This window comes from Papaver somniferum, chromosome 5 (genome assembly GCF_003573695.1).
Source record: "Papaver somniferum cultivar HN1 chromosome 5, ASM357369v1, whole genome shotgun sequence".
Taxonomy (NCBI): domain Eukaryota; kingdom Viridiplantae; phylum Streptophyta; class Magnoliopsida; order Ranunculales; family Papaveraceae; genus Papaver; species Papaver somniferum.
This window is the reverse complement of record NC_039362.1, coordinates 200,491,970-200,513,353: the sequence shown is the minus strand read 5'-3', so window position 1 is coordinate 200,513,353 and position 21,384 is coordinate 200,491,970. Positions and strand designations below refer to the sequence as shown.

General features: G+C 37.5%; 1 protein-coding gene across 1 annotated transcript; it reads right to left on the bottom strand.

The window, feature by feature from the left end:
• Positions 1–20,073: 20,073 nt before the first annotated feature.
• LOC113278458 (11 kDa late embryogenesis abundant protein-like) lies at positions 20,074–20,737 on the bottom strand. The gene is made up of 2 exons (XM_026527288.1): positions 20,572–20,737; positions 20,074–20,481 (listed from the first exon to the last, which is right to left on the bottom strand). Exons 1-2 carry the CDS (start codon positions 20,677–20,679, stop codon positions 20,266–20,268), a joined length of 324 nt encoding a protein of 107 aa, XP_026383073.1. The 5' UTR covers positions 20,680–20,737; the 3' UTR covers positions 20,074–20,265.
• Between the last annotated feature and the right edge of the window lie 647 nt (positions 20,738–21,384).

Here is a 21,384-nt window from a genome sequence, read left to right as displayed (position 1 = left end):
CAAGAGAGTCCCTAAGACAAGATTCTTTGGCCACATTCAAGATCTGTAAAGTACACCACTACTTCGGGTTACAATTATCTAATATTGAGGATTAACCATCCCCATCAGAACCCCCTCCAAATTACAAAATTCTTGTGGACCTTACCATGTCCTCCAAAAATATAGCTTTTTTTTACAGAAAACAATTAATGAAGGTATGTCGCTCTGACCTAAACCGAATCTATCTCACCAATTCCAACATTTTCTCTTACTATAACTCTGACCGGAATTAGCTAATCACTTACTCCTCCACCGCCCAATAGTGGTTACAGCCTGAAACAACCTTTAACCTCAGAATTTAAACAGGAAAAATCCCAATCATAATTTTACAAGCATTAGAACCACACAAATATATATCTCACATCTCCTGCAGGATCCAACCTCAATTATTAATTACCACATATTGTTTTCTATTCTGGACCTTATGGATAACTAGAAATGAGCTTGTATACCACCAAAAACAAACAACTTCGGGGAAAATTTTAATATGGGAATTAAAACAACCACAAGAGTAATGATGGGAAATAGAATCACTACCTCTGATCTTACTACGTGCAGGTTTTATATACGACGATTCAGAATCAAGGGTTGTGATGTCACTGACGCAACCACTGGGAACTACGATTGTTCTAATAGCATCAATCTGAGCCATGCTACTGGCATCCAGAACAATGAGGAAAATACAATGGCCTAAAGTGATTTTTGAGACTGATTCAGAAAATCTACTCCGCCTTAGTATATATTAGAAATGATCGAAGGAATAAAAAAGAGATTCCAAGTTATACTATTTGACCCAATCAGGTAGGAAAAAACCTAACGACATAAGGCCTAGATGTTAGAGCATAGCTCGGTCGACCTCGCATGCGTTGCTATCTCAAGCATGTTTGTCAATGTTAGTGATTAAAACTATGAGTCTTGATTTCTAGTCTACATAGATAAGTCTCGTACTAGGATAGAAAAGTGTAGTTGAGCTCAAGGACATCATGGAGATTCATCATACAACGACGAAGATCTACTCAAGGAACCGTGGAACTTCATCAACAAAAAGGTATGTGGATACTTGAATTTATCTATCACTCAAAAGTCTATCTCTTCTATCTCCTACTTCTTATGAGACAAAAGTCGTATGCTATATAGACTGGATCATACACATTTGATATTTCGAGCCGAGTATATCTCGCCTATCTATATCTCGAAATCATGTGTTGGTAAAGCGTTTCTCTTTTATCGGGTTTATCTTCACCTAATGACGAAAGTCATATTGCTTCAAACACTTTGAAATTCCCTTTGACTAGAAATAGTGTAACAACTGTATAACGTCCTCTAAAAATGTTTCAATGGTTGGAATGAGAGTTTAGGTCAATATAACCAACGATGGATATAAGAATTGTGTGGTATCACATATGTGAATAAGTCATATTCCTTAATCCGAAGTTTGCGAACTTTGTTGATTGAGATAAACCGGAGGAATTGGCTTTGCCAAGTCCGAGAACTCAATTTGCGAACTCAGTCCGCGAACTGACGGCTGTTCTCTTGCCGAGAATTTCTACCGGGATTTCCAAAAACTCGTTTGCGTGTTTAGTCCGCGAACCTAGTACGCGAACTGGCGGAAGTCTCCTTGCCGAGATTTTCTGCTGAGTTTGGAAAACTCTGCCGGTTGCCTTAAGTCCGCAAACTTGCTTGCATACTTGAGTGGGTTGTGATCTAAAGATGTTCTCTGAACATGAAACTTAAATTACTAAGGAATGCAGTATGCAAACCGTGGCTATAAAGTTCATGAGACGATTCGAATCGAATCATCTTTGTTTCAATTGTGTCTTGTATAGTTACATAAGATCTCAGAGCAATTGAACAACTCTCTAACTAGTTCATTTGAGTCAATTGAACTAGTTATGGTGAACAAGAACAAGGTTAATATGAAATGCTCATATGTTTAACCCTTTGGGTTACTATGTTGAACCAACATACACGTACACGTTTGGGCACGGTTTTCACAAACCCAGTAAACGTATATCTCAAGTGTGCGTGACAAGCTAAGTTTTCGATCTAACGGTTGAGAAATATTAACTTGAAACTAAATAAGGTTTTCATCTAACGGTGAATATTGATTGCTTTATAACTAAGGAAAAACCCAGATTTGAAGACTATATATATGAGACATCTAGCATTGGGAAAAACTAATCCCCACACGTCTCTGTGATACTAGTGCGCTCGCTAGAGTCGATTCTACCCTAACCTTTGGTTTTCTTCTCTAAAACCAGGTTAACGACTTAAAGACTTCATTGGGATTGTGAAGCCAGACCGATACTACTTTTATCGTAGTTGTGTGATCTGATCTTGCATCTTCTATCGTACGAGTACAATCTATTGATTGTCTTGATATCGTGAGAGTTCTCCGATAGGCAAGATAAAGAAGTCACAGACATCTTCGTCTCACTGTTTGTGATTCCTCGACATCATCTTGTGTGGTCAAGAAAGAATGTTGAAAGGTGATTGATTAATCTAGGTTGTTCTTCGGGAATATAAGACCGGATTATCAATTGGTTCCTGTTCACCTTGATTTTCATATCTTAAGAAGGAACAGAAACCTAGGTTTTTTTTGTGGAAGACAGATTTATCCTTTGATAGACTTTTCTGTGTGAGTCAGATTTGTTTATTGTCAAGTCTGCGATTTTGGGTTGCAGCAACTCTTGGTTGTGGGTGAGATCAGAGGCGTAGGAGTACAACTGTACCTTGAATTAGTGAGAGACTAATTGAGGTTCAACTATAGTCCATTCCGAAGTTAGCTTGGAGTAGGATAGTGTCTGTAGCGTCTTAATACAATGTGTATTCAATCTGGACTATGTCCCGGGGTTTTTCTGCATTTTCGGTTTCCTCGTTAACAAAATTTCTGGTGTCTATGTTGTTTCATTTTCCGTATTATATTGTTTATCTTTATAATTGAAATAATACAGGTTGTGCGTTAAAGTTTAATCGATTAGAGATCCGACCTCTTTGGTACCGTCCAAGTTATTCCTTGTATTTGATAAAGACTCGCTATTGTTTTTAGCTTGAGTAAAAATCAAATCAAGAGAGAGATATTAATTCCTTGAGATACTTTTATCTAGATTGAATCTGACTGTCTAGTTGATTCTCTAGCAAAGTATTTCGGAGTTAGTCCATACAGATTGCTAAGCGAAATATTGGGTGGTGTTGTTAGACCCCCTGCTTTTTCAATTGGTATCAGAGCAGGAAAACACGTTTAAAGACCTCAAAAGTCTGTGTTTGTAGCGATATGACTATATGGACCATAAAGTCTCATTTGACGCTTCACCAGGGTTAAAAAAACAACCGGAGAAAAAGGTATGATAAACTGGTTACTCTTCAAAAGAGATTGGAAGAACAAATCTGGATCTATTCGGTCTCGTTGCAGAAATTGCAACTCTTAACGATTTGATATCTAGTAAGAGTCTGTCGTTGAATCTGAGAGAAGCCAGTTGTTCATTTCCAAAGAATTATCATTATTCAGATAATGTTCAACAACCGATTGTTGAGAAAACTTATGTGACTAGGAACCACTCAGACAAATTTCAAGGGTCTGGCTCTTATGGATGTTCAACCGATCATCCTCGACGAGCCTGTATGTCTTCTTTAAAGAGTCTGGAGGCTGCAAGTAATCCTTCAAATAATGTTGTGCAACCTTGTGTTACTCAAAAAGGACGTACAATGCTATCAGGAAATTCCAAACAGAAAAATCCTGATGGAATGGGTAATCTTACTTCTTGTCCTATCTCTCCCCTTCAATGGCGTAGTGACAGTTGTTGCACCCCTTTTCTACATGTGTTAGGTGATTCTTCATTGTGTGTTTCATATATCGTCTCTGAACGTGGAAAAGACCCTACAACCAAAACAGAAGGACATCTTCCGATTGGTTGTTATTATTCTCAGTTAGAACCATGAAATATTGATATAAATCTGATCAACTCCTCTTGGGCAGAAAACATGTATGATGAGTTAGATTAACTTTATAGACATGTTGTGTGGAACCTTGTACCATGCAAGTCCAAAGTCTATAATGTCGGTTCTAAATGGGTATCCAGGAATGTGGGAGATTATTTAGACACTTTCAGAGATAATCTCAGGCTCGTTCCTCAAGGACACTCACGTGTTGAATAATTTGAGTGTAAAGAAACGTTTGTTCCTGTGGAATGTTCTTTATTCATTCAACCTACTTATAATCGTCGCAGGTCCTGCGAGACAAGCGTTTAAGGGGACAAAAGAACAAGAATCTCTGCTCATGTATCTAACCTTGAAAAGTCACAATGTGATAAACAAGGAGAGATTTTGGATCCTATTGTCTCTATCTAACCCTAGACGTTTGCATCCTCATCTTTATCTTGAGAATATGGGGATTTGCGTCTTTTTAGCTCCAGCAGTGTATTTTTGGTTATTTCTTATTTTTATCTATATAAATATCTAAAAATACAAAAGCTTTTGTTTGTATAAGGTTTTAGTAGTTCACGAACGGTGTGTCTCAAAAGCTTCTGTTCCATGGCACCTGTTACTAGATGCAACACAAGCAGGAAAGCAACTCTGGCACCTAACGTACGTCGATGTACTGGGATCTCCTCCAGAAGTTTGAAGAAAGTGAAGGCTACAATTAATGGTAAAAATCCTTCCTTAAAATGGTTCTTGTCTTCCTATCAAAGTGATGAAAACTTCAGGAACCTGATAAAAGAATTCATCATCTTGGTTAGTTATTTAGTTATTTGCTCCGAAGGTCTTCTTTTGTTGAGCAAATATTTTGACAATTAAATCGATTATTTCCGTGATTAGTTTGGTTGTTTGCATTCCAATTATATTAATTATGAGTTCTCTTGTAATTAGTCTAGTTGAGTTTTCATATATTCCACAAATCCTTGTGTTGAGTATATGAACGACTATACTAATCATGTTCTATTGGTTAATGTAGTCGTATATTCCGTAAGGTTTTTCCTTATGTTGAGTATGTGAATGATGAAGTTAGTCATCTCTGTATGATTAACTTAGTCGTAGCTCCGTAAGTTTACTTATGCTGAGCACTATCAATTAAATTGATCCCTTTTGTGGTTGGATTTAGATGCGTATTCCAATTAAATTAATCATGGGTTTAGTTGTTCTTAATTTGATTGACTTTTGGATATAGAAAATCATTCCTATGGTTTTTGGTGTCCAATTAAAAATCCTTCTTTTCTTTCGAAATTAAGGTCGCTTTTGTTGTTCTTTCGGGAATGACATCAAATGGGGGAGAGTTCTTTTGAACTTGTGCTTTATGGTAATATCTTATGGGGTGTGCGGCTATGGAATTTTATAAGGGTTATCTTGTATCTTAAAACTCCTTGATGAATGCATTTGGCTTCGACTTTATGATTGCATCTAAATTAAGTGGGTATGTATTTTTTCTTTTAGTCTATGAAACGTCTCTTATCGGAATTTCATTAGGATCTCGTTCTTGTACCTTTGCCAATTTTATTGACAAAAGGGGGAGAACTAATGTGTAGTTCTACTACATATACATATGGTTTTCAGATCATTGTGTAAGGGGGAGTGGTTTCCATGTGAGATGGAGTATTGACTAAGGGGGAGTGATACATATCACCGTAGTATTATTGTTAATGTCGTGATGCAATTGGACTTTGATGTTACATAATAATACTATGTCACTGTATAATGATGATCGAGAATCTCGATTTCTCTCATTGTTATAGCTACGGATCTTCAACAACGGTGATGCTAAACTTACAACATTTGGGATCATAAGAGTACTTGGAAGGACGAAGATTTCAGGGAACGTTGAAGATTAGACTATCGAATAGGAGCCACTGGCTAAAGTTTATCTTTTTTGTATTCCATATGTATTAATAGTTTTGTCACTAACATTGAAAAAGGGGGAGATTGTTAAGGCATAGCTCGGTCGACCGAGCTATGCTCTAATAATTTTCCCTTTGTCAATGTTAGTGATCAAAACTATGAGTCTTGATTTCTAGTCTACATAGCTAAGTCTCAGACTAGGATTGAAAAGTGTAGTTGAGCTCATGGCGATTCATCATACAACGACGAAGATCTACTCAAGGAACCATGGAACTTCATCAACAAAAAGGTATGTGGAGACTAGAACTTATCTATCACTCAAAAGTCTATCTCTTCTATCTCCTACTTCTTATGAGACAAAAGTCGTATGCTATATAGACTGGATCATACACATTTGATATTTCGAGCCGAGTATATCTCGCCTATCTATATCTCGAAATCATGTGTTGGTAAAGCGTTTCGCTTTGATCGGGTTTATCTTCACCTAATGACGAAAGTCATATTGCTTCAAACACTTTGAAATTCCCTTTGACGAGAAATAGTGTAACAACTATATAACGTACTCTAAGAATGTTTCAATGGTTGGAATGATAGTTTAGGTCAATATAACCAATGATGGATATAAGCATTGTGTGGTAACACATATGTGCATAAGTCCTATTCCTTAATCCGAATTTTGCGAACTTTGTTGATTGAGAGAAACCGGAGGAATTGGTTTTGCCAAGTCCGCGAACTCAGTTTGCGAACTCAGTCCGCGAACTGACGGAAGTTCTCTTGCCGAGAATTTCTGCTGGGATTTCCAAAAACTCGTTTGCGTGTTTAGTCCGTGAACTCAGTTCGCGAACCAATTCCGCGAACTGGCGGAAGTCTCATTGCCGAGATTTTCTGCTGAGTTTGGAAAACTCTGCCGATTGCCTTAAGTCCGCGAACTTGCTTGCGTACTTGAGTGGGTTATGATCTAAAGATGTGCTCTGAACATGAAACTTAAATTACTAAGGAATGCAGGATGCAAACCGTGGCTATAAAGTTCATGAGCCGATTCGAATAGAATCGAATCATCTTTGCTTCAATTGTGTCTTGTGTAGTTGCATAAGATCTCATAGCAATTGAACAACTCTCTAACTAGTTAATTTCAGTCAATTGTACTAGTTATGGTTAAGAAGAACAAGTTTAATATGAAATGCTCATATGGTTAACCTTTTGGGTTACTATGTTGAACCAACATACACGTACACGTTTGGGAACGGTTTTCACAAACCCAGTAAACGTATATCTCAAGTGTGCGTGACAAGCTAAGTTTTTGATCTAACGGTTGAGAAATATTAGCTTGAATCTAAATCAGGTTTTCATCTAAAGGTGAATATTGATTGCTTTGTAACTAAGGCAAAACCCTGATTTGAAGACTATATATAAGAGACATCTAGCGTTGGGCAAAACTAATCCCCACACGTCTGTGTGATCCTAGTGCGCTCGCTAGAGTCGATTCTCCTCTAACCTTTGGTTTTCTTCTCTAAAACCAGGTTAACGACTTAAAGACTTTATTGGGATTGTGAAGCCAGACCGATACTACTTTTATCGTAGGTGTGTGATATGATATTGCATCTTCTATCGTACGAGTACAATCTATTGATTGGCTTGATATCGTGAGAGTTCTCCGATAGGCAAGATAAAGAGGTCACAAACATCTTCGTCTCACTGTTTGTGATTCCTCGACATCATCTTGTGTAGTCAAGAAAGATTATTGAGAGGTGATTGATTAATCTAGGCTGTTCTTCGGGAATATAAGACCGGATTATCAATTGGTTCCTGTTCACCTTGATTTTCATATCTTAAGAAGGAACAAAAACCTAGAGTTTTTTTTGTGGGAGACAGATTTATCCTTTGATAGACTTTTCTGTGTGAGACAAATTTGTTTATTATCAAGTCTGCGATTTTGGGTTGCAGCAACTCTTGGTCGTGGGTGAGATCAGCTAAGGGAATCAAGTGTGTAGTATCCTGCTGGGATCAGAGGCATAGGAGTACAAATGTACCTTGAATTAATGAGAGACTGATTGGGGTTCAACTATAGTCTAGTCCGAAGTTAGCTTGGAGTAGGCTAGTGTCTGTAGCGGCTTAATACAGTGTGTATTCAATCTGGACTAGGTCCCGGGGTTTTTCTGCATTTGCGGTTTCCTCGTTAACAAAATTTCTGGTGTCTGTGTTGTTTCATTTTCCGCATTATATTATTTATCTTTATAATTGAAATAATACAGGTTGTGCGTTAAAGTTCAATCGATTAGAGATCCGACCTCGTGGTTGTTGATTTCATTGATTAACACTTGGACATTGATCTTTGGTACCGTCCAAGTTATTCCTTATATTTGATAAAGACTCGCTATTGTTTTTAGCTTGAGTAAAAACCAAATCAAGAGAGAGATATTAATTCCTTGATATGCTTTTATCTAGATTGAGTTTGACTGTCTAGTTGATTCTCTAGCAAAGTATTTCGGAGTTAGTCCATACAGATTGCTAAGCGAAATATTGGGTGCTGTTGTTTGACCCCCTGCTTTTTGAATTGGTATCAGAGAAGGCAAACACGTTTAAAGACCTCAAAAGTCTGTGTTTGTAGCGATCTGACTATATGGACCATAAAGTCTCATTTGACGCTTCACCAGGGTTAAAAAAACAATTGTAGAAAAAGGTCTGATAAACTGGTTACTCTTCAAAAGAGATTGGAAGAACAAATCCGGATTTATTCTGGTCTCGTTGCAGAAATTGCAACTCTTAACGATTTGATATCTAGTAAGAGTCTCTCGTTGAATCTGAGAGAAGCCAGTTGTTCCTTTCCAAAGAATTGTCATTATTCAGATAATGTTCGACAACCGATTGTTGAGAAAACTGATGTGACTAGGAACCACTCAGACAAATTTCAAGGGTCTGGCTCTTATGGATGTTCAACCGATCATCCTCGACGAGCCTGTATGTCTTCTTTAAAGAGTCTGGAGGCTGCAAGTAATCCTTCAAAGAATGTTGTGCAACCTTGTGTTACTCAAAAAGGACGTACAATGCTATTAGGAAATTCCAAACAGAAAAATCCTAATGGAATGGGTAATCTTAGTTCTTGTCCTATCTCTCCCCTTCAATGGAGTAATGACAGTTGTTGTACCCCTTTTCTACATATGTTAGGTGATTCTTCATTGTGTGTTTCATATATCGTCTCTAAACGTGGAAAAGACCCTACAACCAAAACAGAAGGACATCTTCCGATTGGTTGTTATGATTCTCAGTTAGAACCAGGAAATATTGATATAACTCTGAGCAACTCCTCTTGGGTAAAAAAAATGGATGATGAGTTAGATCAACTTTATAGACATGTTGTGTGGAGCCTTGTACCATGTAAGTTCAAAGTCTATAATGTCGGTTCTAAATGGGTATCCAGGAATGTGGGAGATTATTTAGACACTTTCAGAGATAATCTCAGGCTCGTTCCTCAAGGACGCTCACGTGTTGAAGAATTTGAGTGTAAAGAAACGTTTGTTCCTATGGAATGTTCTTTATTCATTCAACCTACTTATAACCGTCGCAGGTCCTGCGTGACAAAAGTAGAAGAATCTCTGCTCATGTATCTAACCTTGAAAAGTCACAATGTGATAAACAAGGAGAGATTTTGGATCTATTGTCTCTATCTAACCCTAGACGTTTGCATCCTCATCTTTATCTTGAGAATATAGGGATTTGCATCTTTTTAACTCAAGAAGTGTATTTTTGGTTATTTCTTATTTTTATCTATATTAATATCTAAATATACAAAAGCTTTTGTTTGTATAGGGTTTTATCCGTTCACGAACGGTGTGTCTCAAAAGCTTTTGTGCCATGGCACCCGTTACTAGATGCAGCACAAGCAGGAATGCAACTCTGGCAGCTAACGTACATCGATGTACTGGGATCCCCTCCACAAGTTTGAAGAAAGTGAAGGCTCAATTAATGGTAAAAATCCTTCCTTAAACTGGTTCTTGTCTTCCTATCAAAGTGATGAAAACTTCAGGAACCTGGTAAATGAATTCATCAGCAAAAGAAACAGCTTAAAATCTCGGATCGCTGCATCCTTAGAAGATATAATTCACTATGAACGAATGTTGTCTCAATCTACAAACACTGTACGAAAACTGGAAAAAGAACTTAGTAAGTTGACAATGTCTTCAAAAGATTTGGAGGAGTTGAATGATCTCATTGTCAATGGATTCTTCAATAATGAGAAGGATTTCTCTGAAGAAACTTTGGAAGAGATCATTGACACCTAGTATGTATTCTTTTTGGATTAGTTGGAAGAATAACTAGTGTTTTCAATAGCGATGATTGTGACTACACATAGCTATTTTTGTCTTCATCTTCTTATGTTTATTTTTTAGGTTTATTGGTTTTAAATTCTAAAAATATTTGGAGGATGATGTTATTGCAGTATTGATCTTTATGATTTGTGATATTGCAATTTGATTATGGGATATGTATTGTTTGCGTCCGTGAACTTGAAAGTCTCATATGTTGTCAAAAGTAAAGTCGTTCATGAATTGGTATTCGTATTGATGAAAGGACGAATGGACTTTTGACAATTATAAAATTTATGCCTATGCAGTCATGTATTTGATGGAAAATAGGATCAAATATTTTGTGTGACAATGATAAAGTCTATTATGTCGTTATGACGGAAAATAGAATAGATCCTTGTATGTATTCCACGATATTCATCTTCATTGATCCATTCTAGTTGTATTACCGTGAAGGCTCCATTGTGTGTCTTATGTTGAGCACGATACAACTAAGTCGATTATTCTTATTGGCTTTGTTGGTTGTTCCATAAGATGCTATATATATGTTGAGCATTATGAACTAAATTAATCATCTTGGTTGGTTATTTAGTTATTTGCTACGAAGGTCTTCTTTTGTTGAGCAAATCTTTTGACAATTAAATTGATTACTTCCGTGATTAGTTTGGTTGTTTGCATTCCAACTAGATTAATTATGAGTTCTCTTGTAATTAGTCTAGTTGAGTTTTCATATATTCCACAAATCCTTGTGTTGAGTATATGAACAGCTATACTAATCATGTTCTATTGGTTAATGTAGTCGTATATTCCGTAAGGTTTTTCCTTATGTTGGGTATGTGAATGATTAAGTTAGTCATCTTTGTATGATTAACTTAGTCGTAGCTCCATAAGTTTACTTATGTTGAGCACTATAAATTAAATTGATCACTTTTGTGGTTGGATTTAGATGCATATTCCATTAAATTAATCATGGGTTTACTTGTGATTAATTTGACTGAGTTTTGTATATAGAAAATCATTCCTATGGTTTTGGTGTCCAATTAAAAATCCTTCTTTTCTTGCGAAATTAAGGTCGCTCTTGTTGTTCTTTCGGGAATGACATCAAATGGGGGAGAGTTCTTTTGAACTTGTGCTTAATGGTAATATCTTGCGGGGTGTGCGACTGTGGAATTTTATAGGGGTTATCTTGTATCTTAAAACTCCTTGATGAATGCATTTGGCTTCGGCTTTATGATTGCATCTAAATTAAGTTGGTATGCATTTTTTCTTTTAATCTATAAAACGCCTCTTCTCGGAAATTTCATTAGGATCCCGATCTTGTACCTTTGCCAATTTTATTGACAAAAATGGGGAAAATTAATGTGTAGTTTTACTACATATACATATGGTTTTCGGATCATTGTGTAAGGGGGAGTGGTTTCCATGTGAGATGGAGTATTGACTAAGGGGAGTGATACATATCACCGTAGTATTATTGTTAAAGTCGTGATGCAATTGGACTTTGATGCTACATAATAATACTATGTCACTGTATAATGATGGTCGAGAATATTGATTTCTCTCATTGTTATAGCTACATATATTCAACAACGGTGATGTTAAACTTACAACCTTTGGGATCATTGGAGTACTTGGAAGGACGAAGATTTCATGGAACGTTAAAGATTAGACTATGGAATAAGAGCCACTAAAGTTTATCTTTTTTGTATTCCATATGTATTAATAGTTTTGTCACTAAAATTGACAAAGGGGGAGATTGTTAGAGCATAGCTCGGTCGTCCTCGCATGCGTTGCTATCTCAAGCATGTTTGTCAATGTTAGTGATCAAAACTATGAGTCTTGATTTCTAGTCTACATAGCTAAGTCTCGGACTAGGATAGAAAAGTGTAGTTGAGCTCAAGGATTTCATGGTGATTCATCATACAACGACGAAGATCTACTCAAGGAACCGTGGAACTTCATCAACAAAAAGGTATGTGAAGACTTGAACTTATCTATCACTCAAAAGTCTATCTCTTCTATCTCCTACTTCTTATGAGACAAAAGTCGTATGCTATTTAGACTGGATCATATACATTTGATATTTCAAGCCGAGTATATCTCGCCTATCTATATCTCGAAATCATGTGTTGGTAAAGCGTTTCTCTTTGATCGGGTTTATCTTCACCTAATGAAGAAAGTCATATTGTTTCAATCACTTTGAAAATCCCATTGATGAGAAATAGTGTAACAACTATATAACGTCCTCTAAGAATGTTTCAATGGTTGGAATGAGACTTTAGGTCAATATAACCAATGATGGATATAAGAATTGTGTGGTAACACATATGTGCATAAGTCCTATTCCTTAATCCGAAGTTTGCGAACTTTGTTGATTGAGAGAAACCGGAGGAATTGGCTTTGCCAAGTCCGCGAACTCAGCTTGCGAACTCAGTTCGCGAACTGACGGAAGTTCTTTTGCCGAGAATTTCTGCTGAGATTTCCAAAAACTCGTTTGCGTGTTTAGTCTGTGAACTCAGTCCGCAAACCTAGTCCGCGAACTTGCGGAAGTCTCCTTTCCGAGATTTTCTGCTGAGTTTGGAAAACTTTGCCGGTTGACTTAAGTCCGCAAACTTGTTTGCGTACTTGAGTGGGTTATGATCTAAAGATGTGCTCTGAACATGAAACTTAAATTACTAAGGAATGCAGTATGCAAACCGTGGCTATAAAGTTCATGAGCCAATTCAAATCGAATCGAATCATCTTTGTTTCAATTGTGTCTTGTGTAGTTACATAAGATCTCATAGCAATTGAACAACTCTCTAACTAGTTCATTTGAGTCAACTGAACTAGTTATGGTGAAAAAGAACAAGGTTAATATGAAATGCTCATATGGTTAACCTTTTGGGTTACTGTATTGAACCAACATACACGTACACGTTTGGTCACAGTTTTCACAAACCCAGTAAACGTATATCTCAAGTGTGCGTGACAAGCTAAATTTTCGATCTAATGGTTGATAAATATTAGGTTGAATCTAAATCAGGTTTTCATCTAACAGTGAATATTGATTGCTTTGTAACTAAGGCAAAACCCTGATTTGAATACTATATATAAGAGACATCTAGTGTTGGGAAAAACTAATCCCCACACGTCTGTGTGATACTAGTGCACTCGCTAGAGTCGATTCTCCTCTAACCTTTGGTTTTCTTCTCTAAAACCAGGTTAACGACTTAAAGACTTATTAGGATTGTGAAGCCAGACCGATACTACTTTTATCGTAGTTGTGTGATCTGATCTTGCATCTTCTATTGTACGAGTACAATCTATTGGTTGGCTTGAGATCGTGAGAGTTCTCCGATAGGCAAGATAAAGAAGTCACAAACATCTTTGTATCACTGTTTGTGATTCCTCGAAATCATATTGTGTAGTCAAGAAAGATTGTTGAGAGGTGATTGATTAATCTAGGCTGTTCTTCGGGAATATAAAACCGGATTATCAATTGGTTCATGTTCACCTTGATTTTCATATCTTAATACGGAGCAAAAACATAGGGTTTTTCTGTGGGAGACAGATTTATCCTTTGATAGACTTTTCTGTGTGAGACAGATTTGTTTATTATCAAGTCTGCGATTTTGGGTTGCAGCAACTCTTGGTTGTGGGTGAGATCAACTAAGGGAATCAAGTGCGTAGTATCCTGCTGGGATCAGAGGCGTAGGAGTACAACTGTACCTTGAATTAGTGGGAGACTGATTGGGGTTCAACTATAGTCCAGTCCTAAGTTAGCTTGGAGTAGGCTAGTGTATGTAGCGGCTTAATACAGTGTGTATTCAATCTGGACTAGGTCCCGGGGTTTTTCTGCATTTTCGGTTTCCTCGTTAACAAAATTTCTGGTGTCTGTGTTATTTCATTTTCCGCATTATAGTGTTTATCTTTATAATTGAAATAAAACAGGTTGTGCGTTAAATTTTAATCGATTAGAGATCCGACCTTGTGGTTGTTGATTTCATTGATTAACACTTGGACATTGGTCTTTGGTACCGTTCAAGTTATTCCTTGTATTTGATAAAGACTCGATATTGTTTTTAGCTTGAGTAAAAATCAAATCAAGAGAGAGATATTAATTCCTTGAGATAATTTTATCTAGATTGAGTCTGACTGTCTAGTTGATTCTCTAGCAAAGTATTCCGGAGTTAGTCCATACAGATTACTAAGCGAATATTGGATGGTGTTGTTAGACCCCCGCTTTTTCACTAGCCAATCACGAAGCACATAGAAATCAGTCAAAAGACCTAGCCAATCATGAAGCATGCAAAAATCAGTCGGGAAATCCCATCCACAAAAATTGGGACCGGAATCCCAATTTTCCTTAATCATATTACTAGATGGGACTCTTTGAACGCTACGTACCCACATACAGTTACTACTTATAACTTCGTAATAAAATGTATGTTTCAACCCAAAAAACAAACAATAACTAAGTTAATAATGAACGCGCAATTGGGGGATAAAAAAGGTAATTGGGGGATATTGATTACTTCCCCCAACCCATGGTGTTTTCTAAGGGGTGATTTTTGGGTATGAAAATACTAAAATACCCTTTTATTAATTAAAAACATTATGAAAAGACCATTATATCCTTTCTACTAAAACTTAAAATAAAAAACCAAACCATTTATCCTCATTCTTAAATCAGTTCCGGCACTGAGGGTTAGGTTTTTGAATTTTTTTTTCTTCATCCGTTCTTCGTCGATTCAAAAATTTCTTCATCGATTAACCTACCCAAATCATAAACAATGCCTCCACAAAAGAAAACAAATGCCCAATCATCAAAATCGATAGGTCAACAAAAACACGAACAAATAATTGCTAAGATTGCTCAAGAGCAAGAACAAGAAGGAGCAGCGGATTCGGACAATCAACCTCTCGCAACCATGGCTTCTGTGAGAAGGTAAGTGATTTTAAACTACTTTATGAGTGTTTAAATCGATTTATAGCAATGTGTTTAGGTTATAACGCGAACCCTAACTGAAACAACAAAGTTTCAGTGAGTACTGGCATTGAATTATGTATGAATACAGTGCCGGTTTTGTGTTCCGGCATTCAGTCTTGGATGAATGCATTGCCGTTTCCAACCCCAGATTCACCTAAAACTGAATTTTCCCTACCGGCATAGAATTTGGGTCGAAGTCTATGCCGGTTTTTAGTACCGGCACTCTTTAATAATAATTCGTGTATGCCGGTAGTGGACTTAAAACATACAGGAGAGTTTATGCATTTGTCACCAGTACCGGCATAGATTTTGGGTTGCATTATATGCCGGTTTTGGGTACCGGCATTCTTTTGTAATAATTCGAGCATGCCGATAGTGGACTTAAAACATACAGAAAAACTTAAGAATTTGTCACCTATACAGGCATAGCTTTTAGGTTGATCTGTTTGCCGGTACAAAGTTACGGCATGGAATTGATTTATTTCGAGAGTGTCAGTAGTAATCTTTTAATATCCAGGAGAATTACATATGACTACCGGCATTCTCGATAGTCAATGTTCACTGCCGGAACATTTAACCGACGTGGTTAGTTTAAGTAAGTCAATGCCAGTACAAAAATTGAAAGTGAGTTGTCTCACATTCATTTCGTGTGCTTATGATATAGGTCAAAAGCCAAGGAAGCTAACAAAAGAAAAACTAAAGATGTGGTCACTAAGAGAAGAAGGAAGGACGGTCTTGATACTCCTCAATCTCTCCCTCCTCGAGGGAAAGATGAAGGTCGCAAAAAGCGTTTGGGGGCTGAGACAAGAGGGATAATTTGGGAGAGTGGTGGTGACCATAGTCGAGTTGTAATCCGTGAGCACGATGATCAAGATGAGCAAGATGAATAGGAAAGTGAGGATGAAGATAATGTGGTTCCTCCAAGTCAATTAGCAAGCCAAAGCGAAGTCGGTGGGCCAAGTCAACAACCAACACAAGGAAATGGAAAGAAGGGCAAAGGCAAAGTGAAAGTTAAAGGTTCCCACCTTCCTCATATTAATGACATGATACCTGACCTTGAACGTGGTAGAATTTTGGGTGAAGCTCCGGAACCGAAAACACTATTTGGATACAAGCACTCGTGGTCTCGTACTATCTATCAAACCTATGTAAGCATTTTTTATCTTGTGCATATGTATTGTTGTGTATTTATGTAAAATATCTTAATTGTATTGTCTCCTAATTGTAGGATCATAAGAAGGCTGTGCGTGTTTGCCGAAACCAAGCCGCAGATTGTTGGAAATTGTCCGAGGAATGTGAAGAGGTCCAACAAATAGTAAAGGATTCTGGTCTATATGCTTCCAAAACGGATCAATAACCTCAATATGTATCACTTCGTTAATACTTCACAAGCATATGACGACACGGAATCCTAAATGAAGACATGTCGGGACAAATACACATATTACCCGGTTTTCCGTAATTTTTCTCATATTCCATTTGTCTCATCATATGTTTTATTGCCCAATGAGAGACGTTGAATTCTATTCCTTGGAGCAACTTACCATAACGAAGAAATTGAGTCATCCTTTCCATTGAGATTTTCTCAAAAGCCTCCTTGATCCTATTGATATCAGCCTTAAAGTATTGCTCCATTTCCTCGGTGACCGTAACCATATTGCCTTGACCGGACTGGATGAGATCTTTAAATCTCCCATGAGAGGAATCCGCTGCACTAGTTGCTTCACTCTTGAAGTGTCTACCGGTTTGTCCATGCACGCACAAATTTTTCCTTGAACTTATCCAACCATTGAGTCCGACAATACCAGACGGCAGTCGGATAAACTTCGTTCCAATCGGCAATAAACTTCTCCAATCTCTTTTCCTACATAACCTCGGTAAGAGACCAATGAACTTTCTCCCAATCTCTTAGAACTTCCAACCACTTTTTATGATTTTACGCATGTTCTTTGTCCACTCGCTCCTTTATATTTCCTCTCTCATCTTCTTCTTCTTCGGGGGATAGTTTGTTCTTTCGAACATCTTCCTCTAGTTGAAGAATCATTCTCTTCTTAATATCCGCCTTAGTGGGTTCAAACAAGGCATGTCAAGTTTTTTTTTGACATTTTCACGTATATGATACGTACATAGGAAATTTTGTGCGTCCGGGAAGACGTCGGATATTGCTTTCATTAATGCGTCATCTTGATCGGTTACGATGACCCTCGGAAGTTGATTTTCCCGGAAGAATAATTTCAATTGTTGTAATGCCCAATGATAATTATAGTCACTCTCGTTTTCCATTAAGCACCAAGCCAATGTGAATGTTACCTTGTCCGAGGTTTTACCCACGATGTTGAACAACGACATATTGTATTTGTTTGTCTTGTAGGTACAATCCATCAAATGAACACCACAACATGTATTTGCCAATTGTGAAAGCAAAGGATGCGAAATGAATATTTGAAGGGGCTTCTCGTCCGGCCCTCTTTTAATGATACGCGTGTAGTTGTAGTACCAAGCTATCTTCTCAAATTCTTGCATAACGGACCTCCCTTCCCATTCCAGCCTTCTAATAGTTGTTTGTGCGCTATAAATTTTACGTAGAGAAGACACGTTAGACTCATCATTTTCCTTGAAGCCTCTGAGAATTTGTCTCGGTTTGATAAGTGCTTTGGTCAATCTCTTTACATCCTCGAACTCATGAGGTTTTAGCTTCGCAACTAGGGAGTGACCAACAAAATCTTTCGGATCCCGGTGGTTATGACAGCCACACAAAACTTCACAATCCCAATTGTTCATGTCATTTAAATGGAATACAAGCTTAAATGGGCAATTATTCTTCCTCGTACGAGTCTTGTATACCCTATTAGTCTTCTTTGGATATAAATAATCCTTTCTCTTGTGGATATTCTTCTCCTTGTATTTCCCACTTCTCTCGCAAGCCATCTCAAAACGCCTCTTTGAACCTTCAGTATTCCTCACCAACACGCACATGTTCTTAAGAGCCGTCTCTTTAGCCAAGCGATTGCTTCATTTCGATCTATTATTCCCTAGATAAGATCAATTTCACGTTCATTAGAAGGTTCATTACTAGCAATCCATTAGTAAAGTTCAAGATACTAGGTGAAAAGTATTCTTTGGTCACATACCGGAGGTATTTTATAGTATTCCGACGTATCCTGATGAAGCGGCTTTGCATTTGTTGGATCAATATATGTCACCACCTAAAGATTGAATGAAAATTAGTTCCAAACGAAATTAAAACACTATGCCGTAAACCCGTACCAGCATGCTCGACCAATGTTCTGGCATAGTCGAACTTAACCAAAACTGAAGACCAAATTTGAAACATATTCCGGCATAAAAGATTCATCAGACAACAACGCCGGAAGCAACGGTGCCGACATTCTCATAATTTATTGTCCCAAGCCGGTATACGCTTCCGGCATTGAAAATAAATGATATGTAATGCCGGTATTTAGCTTTGGAAAACATTTATTCATGTATGTTTTTTGGTAGGTACCAGCATTGTAAATTTGAAACTTAACAACGCCGGTTGCGCTTCCGGCATTCTCGATATTGATGATGGTACCACGCCGGTACAGAGTTCCGGCGTTGATGTTCATTAATTTCTCATGCCGGTATTTGGTTTTAGATGGAAATGTTTCTTGTATGTTTTTCATGCAGTTCCGGCATGGTAACCTATCAATGAAACCATGCCGGTTGAATATTCCGTAGTATATTTCTTGGTAGGTAAAAAAGTTAACTGCACCGGCATAGTTTTTGGTAGAATACTATGCCGGATCAATATCCAAAATGGGGGATATCGCTCTACCGGCATGGTCGTAGTATGAATACCATGCCGGTAATGAGTCTGCCGGCATGGTATTCATACCATTTCCATGCTGGCACCGAGGTTTTACAGTTGAAAAAATGGCGGGTGTAAAGAAAAAAAATCGATTTTTCAACCTCCTAACAACTTTACCTGTGTATTGGGTATGCTTGCATGTTGTGCAAGTTTACTTTCTTGTGTAGCTTCTTCGAAAAACTCTCCATACTCGTCAAAATCATCATTCAAGGGTGTTGGCTCAACAAAGAGTTGCAATTGAGAGTTGTTGTCGTTAGCTCCTTGTTGTAGTTGAGCTAAAGATTCAGCAGCAACAATTCTCTCTTCACAATCATCCTCCATTTTCCCCAAAAACATTTCTCTCTCAAAATATTTTTCCCTCCTTCTACTCTCACCTCACTCACCCAAATTCAAATAAAACACACACTAATCATTATATCAAAAATTTTATGATTTTACTAATTATTATTAATCAGTAATCCTGATTAGTGAGGGGTAGATTAGGTAATACGTAAAATATTTAGATAAGGGACGACTCGAATTGATATCTGGATCCAATTTTTGTCCTTTTTCTTATATCGTGATTGTTTTTTTATCCCCAATTTCACGTTCTTAATAATCCAATAAAAGATTTCGCGTTCTTAATAATAATCCAATAGAAGAGTCAAACTCACAAAGATGTCACAGCCTTCCACCGCTTGAAGATCTATGACATTACAAGTTTACAATTCTACCCAAAAAACTCCTGTGACAGAAACAGTGTACAGGTATGCCAATGCTTTTACCAACACAGGGTTTAAACTTTTATATCCCAAGAGCATAGAGTGGGATAACAAAAATCTACTTGATCCATGAATAAGCTTTATGTGTATATAGGAAAAAAAGCCAGGCTGCTAACTGGGATGCCAATTTAAATTCACCAGAGGATAGCAAAATATATGACAATAAAAAATCTTTTCAGTTTTTTTATAAATGTTGGTACCCTCACACCTCCCAGTAGGGATGTCGGAAAATAAGAATTCGAGGAATGTTACATAAATGTTTACTCACTACTGGATGTCGCAAAATGGGACTACTGGATTTTTGAAAAGAAGAAAGTGTGAAGAAAGATCTAGTAAATAACCAGTCTTATTAAACTTTTAAATTCAAACACATTAACAACAATACAAGAACACGACGCAGACTCCTACAATAAACAATTACCACAAATACACCTTACTAACATTTACCACTTTAAACGACACACTAAATTAACCTTCAACTACAGACTCTTACTACTCTCTTTTGCTTAATTAGTATCCTCCGCCACTCCCTAGTTCAGTCGAACGAAAATCATGACCACCAGCAACACCGCCAGTGTGAGCACCAGTCTGTCGTCGCTCTTGTTTAGATGCTTCATTTTGCTCATGTGTCATCTGTTTGTTCATCTCAGCTTCATGTTTCTTCTCTTCTTTCCTCTGTGTTGCCATATCCTTCTCGATTGGATCATGTGCCGTCATCTTCTCACCCTGTCGCATCATCATAAACTTAAATTAGAGAGATTCAACCATCAAAAAGAGGGTGAAAATACTCACTATATTATGACATATAGTATGTACCTTTTCTTGCATAGTGGCTTTGGTTTTGTCAAGGCCGGACTTGGCAGAAGCTGCAACATTTGAAGCAGCTTCTTTGGCTGATGCTGCTGCGTTTCTTCCCGTCTGCATATTTCAATCAACAGATTGATTACTCTCTCTTTCTTCTTCGATCACAAATTTTATTTTATTTTTGTCTCTGTTTAGTGGCAATGGTTAGGAAGTAGGGGCGTCTTTTTTATAGCATTAGCTTGGAACCCGAGAGCCTAAAACTGCCAAGGATGACTATTGGTGGTGACGTGTGCTCAACTTTCTTTGAATCGTTGACGCGTGTCCTTTTTTAGTAGGATAAGTTCCGTAACTTTTTTGATAACATTTTATATAGGGCACGTAATTAACACTATAGTGTGCGTGTGATGCATGCAGGGACGTGTTACTAAGCAGTCAACCTGACATACTGACACATTTAAAGGATTTGTAGTGTATGGCAATGTGTTCTTCACTGGGTCGAGGAGGCACACGAGGCCCGGCCAACCAAGTATGACTTCACTTTTTCTTTTGGGATCGGCTAGCACATATGCATTTAGCATGATCCAAGGGAAGCAAGGTGCACATATCAATGATCCAGTGAACGCGGAATACGCTGAGTGTCTAGCCTTGGAGGTGGAAGTGCAGTGGGCAACAAAAGGAAGTAGCTAATAGTCGATGAAGTCACAAAATAAAGGATCAACACAACATGGAAAATCCAGTACCACATTGCTGGAATTACCTCTTTATTTAAACAAAATAAATCCGGGAATTGTTATCATGTTCGGAAGGAGAAGAATAAAGTAGCGG